This window comes from Brienomyrus brachyistius, chromosome 9 (assembly GCF_023856365.1).
Source record: "Brienomyrus brachyistius isolate T26 chromosome 9, BBRACH_0.4, whole genome shotgun sequence".
Lineage (NCBI taxonomy): Eukaryota > Metazoa > Chordata > Actinopteri > Osteoglossiformes > Mormyridae > Brienomyrus > Brienomyrus brachyistius.
In genome coordinates, this window is record NC_064541.1 from 17,891,043 (window position 1) to 17,905,195 (window position 14,153).

At 43.0% G+C, this 14,153-nt stretch overlaps 2 protein-coding genes across 3 annotated transcripts; both read left to right on the top strand.

The window, feature by feature from the left end:
• The first annotated feature begins 103 nt into the window (after nt 1–103).
• Nucleotides 104–7,360, top strand: LOC125749577 (steroid 21-hydroxylase). Its single transcript, XM_049026992.1, has 12 exons — nt 104–296; nt 444–635; nt 989–1,078; nt 1,477–1,631; nt 1,791–1,886; nt 2,117–2,227; nt 2,554–2,640; nt 2,779–2,868; nt 4,031–4,144; nt 4,373–4,539; nt 5,371–5,474; nt 5,980–7,360. The coding sequence occupies exons 1-12, from the start codon at nt 185–187 to the stop codon at nt 6,222–6,224; spliced, it is 1,563 nt and encodes a 520-aa protein (XP_048882949.1). The 5' UTR covers nt 104–184; the 3' UTR covers nt 6,225–7,360.
• A 431-nt stretch (nt 7,361–7,791) lies between these two features.
• Nucleotides 7,792–13,350, top strand: LOC125749579 (nuclear factor 7, brain-like). Of its 2 annotated transcripts, XM_049026996.1 has the most exons (8): nt 7,792–7,957; nt 8,050–8,094; nt 8,536–9,096; nt 9,283–9,378; nt 9,970–10,209; nt 10,660–10,682; nt 11,863–11,981; nt 12,843–13,350. In XM_049026996.1, the coding sequence occupies exons 3-8, from the start codon at nt 8,593–8,595 to the stop codon at nt 13,325–13,327; spliced, it is 1,467 nt and encodes a 488-aa protein (XP_048882953.1). In that variant the 5' UTR covers nt 7,792–7,957; nt 8,050–8,094; nt 8,536–8,592; the 3' UTR covers nt 13,328–13,350. The 2 variants fall into 2 exon arrangements, with proteins under 2 accessions (XP_048882953.1, XP_048882952.1); XM_049026995.1 differs by having other exon boundaries at nt 8,050–9,096.
• Nucleotides 13,351–14,153: the final 803 nt, after the last annotated feature.

A 14,153-nucleotide genomic window follows, 5' to 3' on the forward strand; every position in this document is an offset into this window, starting at 1 on the left:
TTGCCTCCTTGTTTTTTCCACGTTTTCACCTCATAATAAACATCACGGTCATGCATGTATTATTGTTTAGTCATCCTTGAGAGTGAAGATGGATGGGTGTAAACACAGGCTCCTCTTGGGGAGGGAGCGCCGGGGTCTTACTGTATATAAATGAACCAGGAGGGGCGTCCCGAACTTCTCCGCAATGTCTTTTCTGAGCATGGCTGCTGCAGTAATACTCCTCCTGCTGTGGATTTTACTGCTGTATCGTACAGGAGAGAAACAAAGGAGTGGAAAATCAGACTATAGTTCAAATGGTGAGTCATTTTTCTTGAAGTCCTACATGGCCGTAACATTTAAGGATGCTGTGGGTAATGCATTCGTCGTCTCACTTGCTGGACTGAGCAGATCTCCTGTTCTTAGACACTGCTATTTACTTATATTCATTGGTCGTTTTCTTCCAGCTGTTGGCACCAGAATCCCGTCTTCTGTTTGCCGGTTCCCTCCCCACTCTCTATTCCCCGCTCTCCCTGGACCCACTCCGCTCCCTGTCCTGGGTAACATGCTGGATCTCGCACGAGACCATCTGCCCGATCATCTGACCTCATTAGCCCAACGTTATGGAAACATCTACCGCCTTCAATATGGCAAAACAAGTAAACCATATTCTGTGTAACATTCCTTGCCAGACAGTCCAAATATCTGCTCCCTCCCAGCTTGCTACCAGGAGCTGTGGGTCCCCGAGGTCCGGATTTGGAAACACTGCTGTAGACTAATCTTGTCAAATGACTTTTGTTTTTCAAAAAACGACACGTCCATGAATGCATGTTCAAAATGATTGCCTATGCTCCGCTTTCTGCCACGTAATTTTGATAGAAATGTAAGGCGAACTCTAAGCACAACAGCTGGAAACGGGTTATTTTTAAGTACCAGAATTTTGCAGTTTCACGGCTAATGTGTCAACTAATGTGAGCCAATCAGAGCAGAGACTGAATTGTTTTGCTTGCAGCCATGGTGGTGTTATGCAGTGGGGACATGATCAGGGAGGCCCTGGTGAAGAAGTGGAGTGATTTCGCTGGGAGGCCACACTCCTACACAGGTACTACATACATACATGCATACATACATACATACATACATACATGTATACTATGCTGTATATATATAGAATGAAAGCAACAGCCTTTGCATCCCTTAGACTTGAACAAGAATTATGGTAACCCTAACCCTAACCCTAACCTAACCCTAACCCTAACCTAACCTACTTAATCTAACATCTTTATTTCTTTTATCTTAACCTTTGTATTTTGTAAATTATTCCTAAAATTGTTCGGTAATGTCTGTCCTATGGTGAATGTGGCATCGTGGGCCCAGGAGGAACATTACTTTGTTTCACTCTGCTTCGTACACGGCTGAGATGAGAATAGAGCGACGTGGTCGGACTGCACTTGACTTGACTGGACCTGCACTCCTTCTGGCTCCTCCTGTCCCGCTCAGGTGACTTGGTTTCTGGGGGGGGGTATTCCATCTCCCTGGGAGACTACAGCCAGGAGTGGAAGATGCAGCGTCGCCTGGTCCACAGTGCCCTGCAGCGCTGCTGTCTGAAATCCCTGCACGCTGTCATTGAGAAGCAGGCTCTCAACCTGAGGCAGGTAACGTAGAGCGACACCAACTACACTGCAAGGGCAGTCAGCCTGTATGTTTAACAACGTTAACTACATTGAATTGAAACTGAGGTACAGCATGATCTGAGTCTCACTGAACATCGAAAGGACCTGCATGGCGTTGACACGTGCATGTGTGTCTGTCAGGTGCTGCTGGCCTACAAGGACAACGCTGTGGATCTCTCAGAGGACTTCACAGTGACAGCAAGCAACGTCATCACAACTCTCATCTTTGGAAAAGAAGTCAGTTCCTCTCACACTTCCTATTCTTCTGTCATCCTTCTTCACTAATTAAGGGCCCGTTTGCATGGCTAACACATTAACACTGCACCTATACCGTGCAGGTCGTGTCAAATCGAACTGCTGATTTTGTCAGAATGAGACGCGATGGATTGTGTACGATATTCTCGCAATTTCTTCCTCCTCTTCTCTATGTCTTCCACTAAAGATATAATGTGACATTTTTTCTTCAGTTCAGCAAAGTCTCCACTGAGCTCCAAAGTCTGCACGGCTGCCTGAACGAGATCGTGTCCCTCTGGGGCTCACCCTGGATCTCCGCCCTGGACTCCTTTCCTCTGCTCAGGGTTTGTACCTTTTACCACTAAAAATGCATCATTCTTTCCACATGAATGGAGTTTAGAAGCCAACGCCATGTCATACTGCACTCCCCGTGTTGCACCTTACTTTCAGCGGCCCTTTGACAAGCCGCATCTAAAGCTAATCCCTAATGTAAGGGGATGCAACAAACTTTGAAAGATCCAAGCAGAACATGCAGCTTATTCGCTCCGTTTGTAGCAGTATGTATTTATCGTTTGCAGCTGTTGGGGGGGAAAGGGGTCGAGCTGGTTTTTCTGTAAGATGCAACACGATAAATTAAAAGGCAAATTCACTTTCGCTTTGCACAATCAAGAAGCTGCCCAACCCCCCCTTCTCTCATTTACTGAAAGAAGTGGAAAGGAGAGACAAGATCATCAGAGGACACCTTGACGACCACAAGGTAAGAGAGCAGTGAGGTTGATTGGTATGGGAAGCCCCAAACTCCCAAAAGTAATGTGAAACAACACAGACACACATATAGTAGCTATTGACGCTTTCAGCTATTTTCTTAGTACGTGTTTGTTTAATATGGCCAAAGATGAAGATTCAGGACAAAGAGACAGAGGACACCATTACTGCCGCCCTTCTCCAACACCTGGACAAGCCAGGAGAGCGGAACAACAAAGCGGTATGTTACCGCACCGCTAAACACTGCACAACTGAATATTTAACTGGAGCAGTGTACATATCTACTACTACTCACGTTAAGGTTATGCTTAATTTTTTTTCTTAACCAGTGTGCTACCTGCTGCATTTTGTGTTTTTTTTCTTACGCTTATATGGGTAAAAGTGTCTGTCAAGAAAATAAAGTCTTTATTCAACATAAATGATACGGCAAACAAGGAGTATGACCTCAGTTCGCTTTCAGAATAGCTTCGATGCTTCTTAGAACGTTGTGATACTGCTCCTGAACTGTATGTCGTGTGACATTGGACCATTATTCAAGATGAAAGCGTGCAGTTCTATGGGAGATAAAGGAAGCAGAAATCCGCTTTGACACTGCAGAACTTCCATTAATGGTTCAACGATTTGAGTGAGGAACGTGCTTGACTTCGGCCTGGTGTTCATCAAACCACTCCTGCATGTGTTTAGCAGTGTTGTAGGGGCATTATCATTTTAGAATATGGCAACATTATGTCCTTACATGGTGTTTGCACCACTTGGTACAGTGAAATGACTGTTAAACATCCATGCAGAGCAATTATTGGACCTTTGTGGATTGAAGGCATCCTTTGTCTGAACGTGTACCTGCCTCGTGGTAGGAAGAGGAGTGAAATCTGACTCATCGGCACATCACTACTTTTTTGCATTGTTCGTTGGTCCTGGCTTTGTGTTCCTTACACCAAGTGATGCTTGTTTTTTGTTGATGATCCATGCATCTTAACTTATGACAACTATTCCTTTTTGTCAATGCAGGTTCTACATGTTTGGCACATACTGTCATCGTTTTTGAAACTGTCGGCCACACAGCCAGTAATTCATCGTCTTTATGACTGACGCACCCGTACTTGCACACTGACTACTGGGCCTCTTCAGAAGCCTGTTAACTGCTTTATGTTCCTTTGGTAACACATCAAAGAGCTTATTGTCAAGCGTCTGCTATATTTAGCGAGTAGTGGAAATTGCCGATCTTTTCTGTGTTTCCTTTATTTTGTCTACAGGTGTAAACATACACTTCTATTTTGCATTTTAATTCAATGATGTCATTTCTGTTATGGTTCTTATGGGTATGCTGACAAAGTTATGTCTCCAAGGTAACATCCTCCTTTTTTCTGGGTCTTTGTCTGCAGACACTGACGGAGACTCACCTGCACATGTCTACAGTGGACCTGCTCATCGGGGGCACAGAGACCACGGCTGCTTGGCTGTACTGGACAGTGGCCTTTCTGCTGCACAGGCCAGAGGTCAGAGGTCACAACAGCCCTTCCTGTATTTCCCCTGAATGTGCTTTCATTAATTTTTTCATTTTAAATTTAAATCACATGACATTTTTCTCACCCTTTGCCTGCTCAAATCACACCCTGATTATAGTTTAATTCGTCAGTGTTCTTCAGTGAGATGTGAATCGATGCTGCTGAGTAGGACCAGCATTACTACGTCAACGCGTTACAGACACGCTCTTTCCTCACTAGGTGCAGTGGCGCGTGTACAACGAGCTGCGCTCGGTGCTGGAGGGTCGGTACCCGCAGTACAGTGACAGACACAGGCTGCCCTGCCTGTCTGCCCTGATCAGCGAGGTGCTGAGACTCAGACCCGTGGCTCCGCTTGCGGTTCCTCACCGCGCTACTAAGGACAGCAGGTGAATAGATGCACTGTATCACTGCAATAAAATGGACAGCAGGTGAATAGATGTACCGTAACACTGCAATAAAATGGACAGCAGGTGAATAGATGCACCGTAACAATGCAATAAAATGGACAGCAGGTGAATAGATGCACCTTAACACTGCAATAAATGGACAGCAGGTGAATAGATGCACCGTAACACTGCAATAAATGGACAGCAGGTGAATAGATACACCTTAACACTGCAATAAATGGACAGCAGGTGAATAGATGCACCTTAACACTGCAATAAAAAGGTCACGTTAAACTACATTTACTCATTTGTGCCTAAAACCACTGACAAATTTAAGTGCCATATATGGGTGTACAATGAAAAACAACATTTGTTATAGATATATGTTGTACCAGCCTTTCAGAAAAAAAGGTACAGAAGGTACAGAAATGGACTCTGCAGAACATCCCAAACATGCAAACAGCATGAATATACCATCAGTGGTACAGAAATATTCCTCAGAGTCCATTTCTGTGCCTTAAAAGGTACAATTACCTACAGCTTAAAGGAACAATTAGCAGACCCTTCAGGGTGCAGCTCCAGTGACAAGCAAAAATGCTCATTTTTACCAGAGTTCCCAGTTCCAATCCTGGAGTTCCAGAATCCAACACAGTTTGTAGATTTCCCTGTTCAAACACACCTACTACACATTGTAATTAGCTGATTAATGTGTTTAAGCAGGGAAATCTGAACGCTGTGTTGGATCCTGACCCTCCAGGACTGGAATTAGGGATCCCTGATTTATACCTCTGATTTTGTTTGTGCATTAACAGAATGCGCTTTTGTGTTTAGCATTGCCGGTTACTTCATCCCAAAGGACACCATCATCATCCCGAACCTGTATGGCGCTCACCACGACCCGGCCGTCTGGCCCGAGCCCAAGGCCTTCAAGCCAGGTGCTTCACATGCTCCCTTTCACTGCTGTTCCTACATCACAGCATAACACCCGGCAGCTCAGGTTTCCTGGAACATCTTGAGAGTCTCCAAGGAACGGGCAGTATTTCCTGAATGCCTCAAAGGTGTAAATGTTCCAGAATTGCAGGTCTTCATGGAAACCAGTGCCCAGTCTTATAAAATTTAATGCCATGAACACACCCCTTCCACCTCTCCACCCCCCACCTTGGCTACATTTTATTTATTTTCCGGATTCCTTTATCCAAAGTCAGGTACATTTTTTGAGAAACCAGGGTCAGACGGTCCCTGGGGCACTTTGGGGTTAGAGTCGCGTTCAGGGGCCCAATCATAGGTCCAACAGCCCAACCCACTGAGCCACACACTGCTGGCAGAACTTCCTCTACCTGGAATCCACGAGGAATCGTTCCTGGCAAACTGGGCTGTCTGAACACATACCCCTGTTTCCTTCAGATGACGAAACAGTGACCCCGTATTTTTGTCTTTCAGAGCGCTTTCTGGAGGGGGGAGGGGCCACCACCCGAGCCCTACTGCCCTTTGGAGGTGGAGCGAGGCTGTGCCTGGGAGAGTCCATCGCCAAGATGGAGCTCTTCCTCTTTACCGCCTACTTGCTGCGTGATTTTCAATTCCTTCCACCTGCAAATAATGCCCCTCTGCCAGACCTCAAGGGGGTGGCCAGCGTGGTGCTTAAAGCCAAGCCGTTCCGCGTCATCGTGCGTCCTCGGCCTTTGTAGCGGCCGGAAAATCAAAATAATATAAAGTTTGATGAGGTTACTAAGTAGGAACTGATGGCAAATGTGTCTGATGACATGAGTTCTTACTCTCCATTTTAAAATTCCATACTTTTCAGACTGTAGTGGGGGATGGAGATGGTGCCCCCCCTCAGAAGGTGGCACCCTTGGCAATTGCTCATCTTGGCAGGACCTTGCTGGGATCCACCATTACTGGCTGCAACTACGCGGCTTATGATCTATCCATGTTCAAAATGTCAAACATTGTCACTCATTTTTTTTTTTTTTTTGTTACACGTGCATTTTGCTTTCTGTTCACGTTCGGGATCCTTAGCCAATATTTGGGATTGGCGAGTTTAGTAGGAGGAAGCTTGTATTTCCTCATTGTGAGTATTATAAGTTGAAAAGTAGCCCTCGTGAATATTTGTTGGAGATCAATCAAGCTTGCAGCCATCAGACACAGCATCTAGTCCCTCCTTTGCTCTTCAAAGTGCAGTCTGTGCAGATTCTATAGCTGACAACCAGTTCACACCGGTATTTTAATCAAAAACGTTACATTCAGATCACAGTCAGGTGGTTTCATTAAGAACACATAGAAGGGTGTTTTGCCGCAATAGTCTGGAAACAAAAATGTTTCTTTAATTTCTTCCCCATTTTCATACTTATCCTAACTAGGAAAACATCCAAAATCAAATTCTATACTGTGCAGAAACCTGGAAATAACCACATGTGCATCGTTTTCTCAGCTCTCAAGCTACTTATTACAGCTTCCCAATTGTCCCTAAATTGATATTTATTGCATTTATGATTGTAGCTGGGTTTGACCAATGGAGTATGTTCACCTAAAAAAACACAGAAATACTACGTGTGAAAGTGCTGGATGTGGACAGTATGTGGAATCTGGAGGAACACTGGGAGAAATCGCACACAGGCAAGCAGGTTCAGACACTCGATCATCGGTCTAACTTTACTTATTACTTTTCCAATGTTATTTAAAATAACTTTAATATTATAGCATAACCCATAATTACATTTTGTATTAGTAATTACATTATTTATTTGAAGATAACTAAGTTAAATTATCTGTTCTCAGGTGAATATCATGCATTTATCTTCATAATAAATTTTTATTAAACCTTCTGGACAATCTTGGTTTTTCGGCAGTTTATTTGGCATTTGTTTTCTGCATGCATCAATGAATATAATAATAGCTATAACCTCTGTTTTCTGTTCTGTTTCTATCCTGCATTCTTGCATTCTCTATGTGTCTGATCTTCCTGCTGCGTGCAATGCATTTGATACCAGAATGCACAATGGAAACACACGCAGCGTACTTTAGCATTCTCGCCGCTTCTATCACCCATGAAACTGGTAAAAAACAAAAGAAAGAATGTTAAGCGGTATATCGCACGACAAGAAACTCTCTGCATCTTATGACCCCAATAGTTGTGAGTGGGAGGGTGCAACAGCATCACGGTTTGCTGCAAACCAATCTCTCTTAGTCCTTTGATCTCAGCAGTGTTGGGGGGGTTAGTTAGGGTTAGGGAGGGCAGAAGCATGAAGAGGAAGTTGCAAGTGAAACTCTTCAAACCGGCACTCATTCAAAGTGACTCAGGGCGGGAGAAAGTGGGGGTCAGCAGAAAGTCTTACTTTCAAGACTTTGTCACCCACTGACCCAAAGGAACGCAGATTTGGCCCAACCCTGACAGGAGAGCGAGAACCAAACGGGAGGACAGGTCAGTGCCTGAATTCATATTCTGTTGTTCAAAGCTACTTAAAACTAATTGAAGACCACGGGCTAACTCTCAAGGTATTCTTGATTTTGAAGGATCGACAAGCAGGAGTGAGGTGGTTTTTACTGGAAAGACGAGAAGTAAGAACACACTACATCAACACGTGTACCAGCTTTCACATTGCAACACAGCCATACCGAGAAGAACTGAAGTCTCATTATGAATGGAAGGTGTATGTACAATCACACTGTATTACACCACTGCGTAGGCAGCAGTAGTTTTTTTATAAAACACTTCTGATGCGTTATATTGCAGTTCTTGATTACTGCAGGCACATATGTAATAGATCTAGCTAATTTAGTACTGGGGATATTTTCAGCCCTTTAATTTTCAGGTGATCCAAAACTGACAAAGATGTTCAATAACAGAGTCATCCATGTCATGGATCTACAACCAGCGAAACAGGAACAACATCACGCATCCTGCTGCTTAGCATTAGACACAGATCTTTTCAATCAATACTGAAAATGCAACACTGAAATGACTCGAAATTATCTTTTTCTCGCTTGGTTTCATTTCAGTCCACAGCGACCATTTATTTATGTCTCTGCAGTATCACAACTGGTATTTTTGTCGCGATGACTTCAGGAGAGGAAGCAGGTTTGGCCATGAGTCTCGTGAATGAGGTGACCTGTACATTGTGCCACTCCCTCTACGAGGACCCAGTCAGACTGGACTGCGAGCACAATTACTGCAGAGAGTGCATCATAAACTACTGGAAAGATGGAGAAAAGACAGAGAAGAATAAAGAGAATAAAGGTTACACCTGCCCTTTATGCTGTGAGATCTTTCCCCAGTTTACCTTAAAGAGCAACAAATTGCTGGCCACCATCGTGGGCAGAGTTCGCGATTTAGGCCTGAAGTTCAAGGGGCCAATAGAGGACAGTGATAAGTTCTCCCAGAAAGACGTGGGGAAGAAGATGGAGATAGATGCGGTGCCAGGTGTGTGCCCAGTCCACCGGGAGCCGCTGAAGATGTACTGTGTGGAGGAAAAGACGGCAATCTGCGTGGTATGTGCTGTGTCCAAAGAACACCGCGCCCACTGCATGGCGCCCATGGAGGAAATACTGGCCCAGTGTGAGGTAAAGGCATGGAAATGGGGGGGCAGAGTGATTGAGGTGAGGGGCCCCAGTGGGGGGCCACAAGGGGACGTATATCACACAAGAACAGGGCAACCTGAAGGGAACACACAGGGATACTAGTAAGACAGGGTGAATGGTAGCAAGTCAAATGTATATCAGAACACCAAGATAAAATTGTGTTTTTAGGAGAATTTCGAAGAGGCTGTGAAACACTTTGAGGAAGAAGTGAAAGAAATAAAAGAACTTTATGAAAGAAAAGAACAAGAAATCAATGAAATAAAGGTATGGATTCATTGGGTATGATGTAATGATTTACTCAAGCATTCAAATAAAATGTCTTTAACTAGTATACAGCTTTATGAACGACAATGAGTATTGAAATTAGGGACCATTTATAAAAATATAATATATACAAGGGTGACACTAGAAAATTTGGGCCTGATGAAAACGCATCATATTGGGCCCCCGACACAGAGCAATGCAATTATGTAATTTTTTAGGGCCCCAGTCACTCAGGGGCCTTTGGAATCATCCTAAGTTTCATCCTCTTTTACGGTGGACCTAAGTGTGTATATATATATATATATATATATATATATATATATATATATATATATATATATATATATATATATATATATATATATATATATATATATATAATAATGTAATGTTTATATGAATATATACAATTATAATGTCAATGAATATGCATTATATATTTATACACACATACATAGATTACAATGGAGATTTGTTTTCTTGAATCAATAAACATTTTAAGAAGAATGTCACGTACATATTACTGGTCACTGATGTGCTCAGGCAACACGACGTTCCCGTTTCTCAGTCATTCCCGGATCCTCTCCGCAGAAGCAGTCTCACGCCCTGCACGCCCACATCACCCAGGAGATGGACTGTTTGCAGCGGTGCATCGAGCGCGAGCGAGAGAGGCTCTGCTCCCAGCTCCAGAAGGACACTCAGAGGCTGCTGGACCTCAGGCAGACAGGCTCCCAGCACCTTTCCCAGGAGGTCGATGCCCTTCAGCGAGATGTGGCCTCGCTCAGGGAGCGACTGAAACAGGAGCCGCACCATCCGTCCACTCTGATTGAGGTATCTGACTGAAGCTGCTTTTTAAAAATCTTTGCATAACACCTTTACGCAAATTGCGGTTGTATGTTTTCAAAGAACTAAGTGTGATATGCACGTTAAAGCATGTAGTCCACTGTGGTTTAGCTGAAGAGCAAACTTCCAGAATTCACTTGAGAAAACATCCGGGGACTTAACGAGTTTTGAAAATTTAACGATAGTCATTTTTTTTTTTGGATTACATGATAATTGAGTTAGTTTTATTTCCCAATACTGTAACATTTGATGAGGAGGCCTAGACTTTAGGTCATTGACAGTCTTATCTCAAAAACAACAAAATTTTGTAAATTTGCTCTTCAAATTGCGCCCACAATCATAATTTCAATGACAGAAGAGAGTGGTGTGATGCCCAAATCTTCATCAACATTCATAGGATCAGATGTATTAATACCTCTGTCTTTTTTTCATTCAAAGGATATTCAGGGACTGACTTTGAGGTGAGGAATGCAATTTCCATTAATAATCGTGTATTTTGCCATGTTCCTGTTTACTGTGATGGATATAGTCAAGGTCAATGTCTTCATTCTCGATCATATCTAACTAGGCATGGATATGGAGTTTGCATCAGCAATTATAACTGTCAGGGCTGGTGCCCATCCAATCCTGTCCTATGTGTCTTGTTCCCTTTTGGCCAGCAGGTGACACTAGTCATCCTGTTTCCCCCCTCTCTGTCTTCAGCACTTCAGCCCCTACTGTGTATCTCTGCTCCCCAGGCTGCTGTGTAGCTCAGTGGGTTGAGCAAGGGGCTCAGAGGCTGAATTCCTCCAATCATAAGTTTCACTGTTTTCCTTTGCACTCTTCATTTTTGTTGCTTTGTGTAATTTTTTTAGGTTTACCGTACTTGTGCCTTGTTTAATTTTGTTCTGCTTATATATAGGTTCCTAGTCTAGTGTTGTTAACTCTTAGTGTTTGTTAATGTTTCCTACTTTCTGTGTTTGTTAGTCTATTTATTGCAGCTGTTGCTTGTTGTCCTATGCCTTTTATGATTGGCTGTGTTTGGTTATGTTCCACACCTGCCCCTTGTTAGCCCCTTCTCTGTGTAGATTTAAGTGCCTGCCCTCACTCTGTTCTTTAGTCTATCATTATAGTTGTTACTGTGTTAGTAGCTCTAGTTGTATTGTACTTGTACTCTGTTGTAGTTCAGTGGTTTGTAGTAGCTCTGGTGTTTGTAGCTGTGCTTTCCCTGCGGGCCTAATTCTGTGCTTTAGTTGTCCCAGTCTTACACTTGTTGATAAACCCTTTTTTGTTGGAACCACACTAAGGACCACCCCTCCCTCTGCCATGCCCCTCCATAATAAAGACAATGGTTCTTCAGTCACAAAGACAATTCAACCTGAACAAGTCCTGCTTACTTAAAATGTCCCCAAACGCTGACATAAATAAGTTTAAAAAAAAAGCCTGAAGACAGTTTGCATTAGTGAGACAAAGATTTTTGTCATTGCCCATCATCTCTGGCTGACAGATCTGTGAGGTTTAACTTCCCAAAACCCTCCCACTGCTTGGCTTTAATATCTGAATGGGGCATTCCTATGCTGATCCCTCAAATGACTCAGTCGTGGAGTCAACATTTCTCTCACTTTGTCTCATCGTCTCAGAATATATTTTTTCTTCATTAAGACTGAAAGCACAACCAGCAGCACTGAATGATGGGGGGACAGATTGCTTCGACCTGGGGGTCTACAAGGGTCCGATTCAGTACACTGTATGGAAGAAATTAGGAGAAATCATTAAACCAGGTAAAGAAAAATACATTATTATTATATATTATATAATTATTGTATATTATACAGTAATTAATATATAATGTAATTATATATCAATCTAAAAAAATGTATGCAAAAATTTTGATGTTTAGGGTTGAGTGTAAATTCCATTTCTTGCTGTAGCTCTAATTGCACAAATGTAAGTTTCAGTTGTGTAATATTTCTGTCACCTAATGCATCTCTGGTGTGAATGGAAAATGTAACACATCACTGGCTTCAAAGGGTAGCCCAATATTTATATAAAATAAGTAAAATCATATCGCAAATATGCATATTGCGTCCTCTTCATTGCAAAAAAAAGGTACAAGTTAGATAAGAAGCGCCATATACCTGTGATAGTGAGTATGCTGGTACCTTGGTGTATACTGTATTATACAGTACGTGTGTGTTTAACATATTTGCCCACTTCCTGTTATTGCCCTGAGTCATGGTTTATTCTAAAAATGGAAGCAGACAGTGGCAGGTGTGCGGGTGTTTTCACAAACAGGAAGGTGCACGCTAGATATGCATAAATTGGCCCGAAGCCATTTCAGTCACTTTTTGTCTTAGTAAAATGGCGGGTAAACTTCACTGCTGGGAAATTCACAGCTCCTGTTATAATAATGTTATATAAGGGAGCACATCTTCTTATTGAGCTGCACTGCTGCAGTCGGAAATGTATTTCGGTTACATTGAGAATCACTGTAGGGTGACTTGCGACTGCTGAATGTTATGATATGTTGATAGCAAAACTGAAAGCTGAAATAGATGTTGACTATCAGGGCAACAAATACAAATGTTATCATTTGTCCAAATGTACTGATGTCAGGCGCTGGCCCTTTGGCTCCATTCCAGGTCTCTGCTTCCTGAGCCTCGATCCGGCCACCGCCAACCCCTTCCTGTCCCTCTCGGAGGACCTGACGTCTGCTCAGTACACCCACACCCCTAAAGAAGGCTTACCGACGGAGGAGACGCGCTTCGAGTTCAGCCCCTGCGTTCTGGCCAGCCGGGGCTTCACCGCGGGCCGGCACTACTGGGAGGTGGATGTGGGAGACAGGGCAGACTGGGACCTGGGCGTGGCCGCGGAGTCCGCAGAGAGGGCCGGCTGGGTGGTTCTGTGCCCAGAAAACGGCTATTGGACGGTGGGGAACAGAAGTGTGCGGAAGGTCGGCATGTACCTTGATTACGAAGCCGGGCAGCTGTCATTTTATAACGCGGCAGACATGACCCCCCTCTTCTCCTACTTGGGAGCTGATTTTAAAGAAGCCGTGTTCCCATTCTTTTATCCCAGTGCCGACTCCCAGGCTCAGCCACTGAAAGTGCTCAACCCGAGGGTGTAAAAACAGCAATGAACTATAGTGAGATACACATGCACAGCACAGAGAGCTTCATCCCACAGAGGGATTCCAGGGACAAGCACACTTAATGCATGCTGAAGTACACTGCTGCGCGTATTACCCCCGACAAGTATTATAATAGTATCGTCTGTGTCAGTTTTCTATAGCACCCTCTATTGCATGAAATACGTAAAATTATGTCATAATACAGAGTAAAAATTGGATAGCACTAATGAGGTTTCGGAGGTACATTGTTTCAGAGATACATTCTTTCAGATACAGTGTTTCAGAGATACATTCTTTCAGAGATACATTGTTTCAGAGATACATTCTTTCAGAGATACATTCTTTCAGAGATACATTGTTTCAGAGATACATTCTTTCAGAGATACATTCTTTCAGAGATACATTGTTTCAGAGATACATTCTTTCAGAGATACAGTGTTTCAGAGATACATTGTTTGCATGCTTCTTGGACACCTCAAGCTATTAATAGAAATTTCTGAATCCTGCTTGATTTGGCCTCGTCTTGAGAAGAACAACAGCTGTGTGTGAATAACATATTAATGGCACTATTACAGGAAACCCAGAAGTTAAACAAAGCAAAATGTATTCAGAATATTTATCTTCTTTTTACCTTCTTTCTCAGTTCTGAAAGGCTTTTACAGTATGTGTTCAATGGTAGGAAATGCTTTGCTTAATATTCTGCTGCTGTAATTATTTTTAACAAAATTATCAAAGGAAACAAAATTCAGATGTTCAAAGACTTCAGTGATATTCAAGCTACGAGATTTATAAAGCCATGATGTATAAAGGTTTTCACATTAAT

Excerpts from the sequence above, each read along its gene's own strand:
- LOC125749579 (XM_049026995.1), top strand. The coding sequence starts at position 8,593 with ATGACTTCAGGAGAGGAAGCAGGTTTGGCCATGAGTCTCGTGAATGAG. Across the intron at positions 10,210-10,659 it reads ATCCGTCCACTCTGATTGAG|GATATTCAGGGACTGACTTT; the intron begins GTATCTGACTGA and ends TTTCATTCAAAG. Across the intron at positions 10,683-11,862 it reads ATTCAGGGACTGACTTTGAG|ACTGAAAGCACAACCAGCAG; the intron begins GTGAGGAATGCA and ends TTCTTCATTAAG.
- LOC125749577 (XM_049026992.1), top strand. The coding sequence starts at position 185 with ATGTCTTTTCTGAGCATGGCTGCTGCAGTAATACTCCTCCTGCTGTGG. Across the intron at positions 1,632-1,790 it reads AGGCTCTCAACCTGAGGCAG|GTGCTGCTGGCCTACAAGGA; the intron begins GTAACGTAGAGC and ends TGTGTCTGTCAG. Across the intron at positions 2,869-4,030 it reads GAGAGCGGAACAACAAAGCG|ACACTGACGGAGACTCACCT; the intron begins GTATGTTACCGC and ends CTTTGTCTGCAG.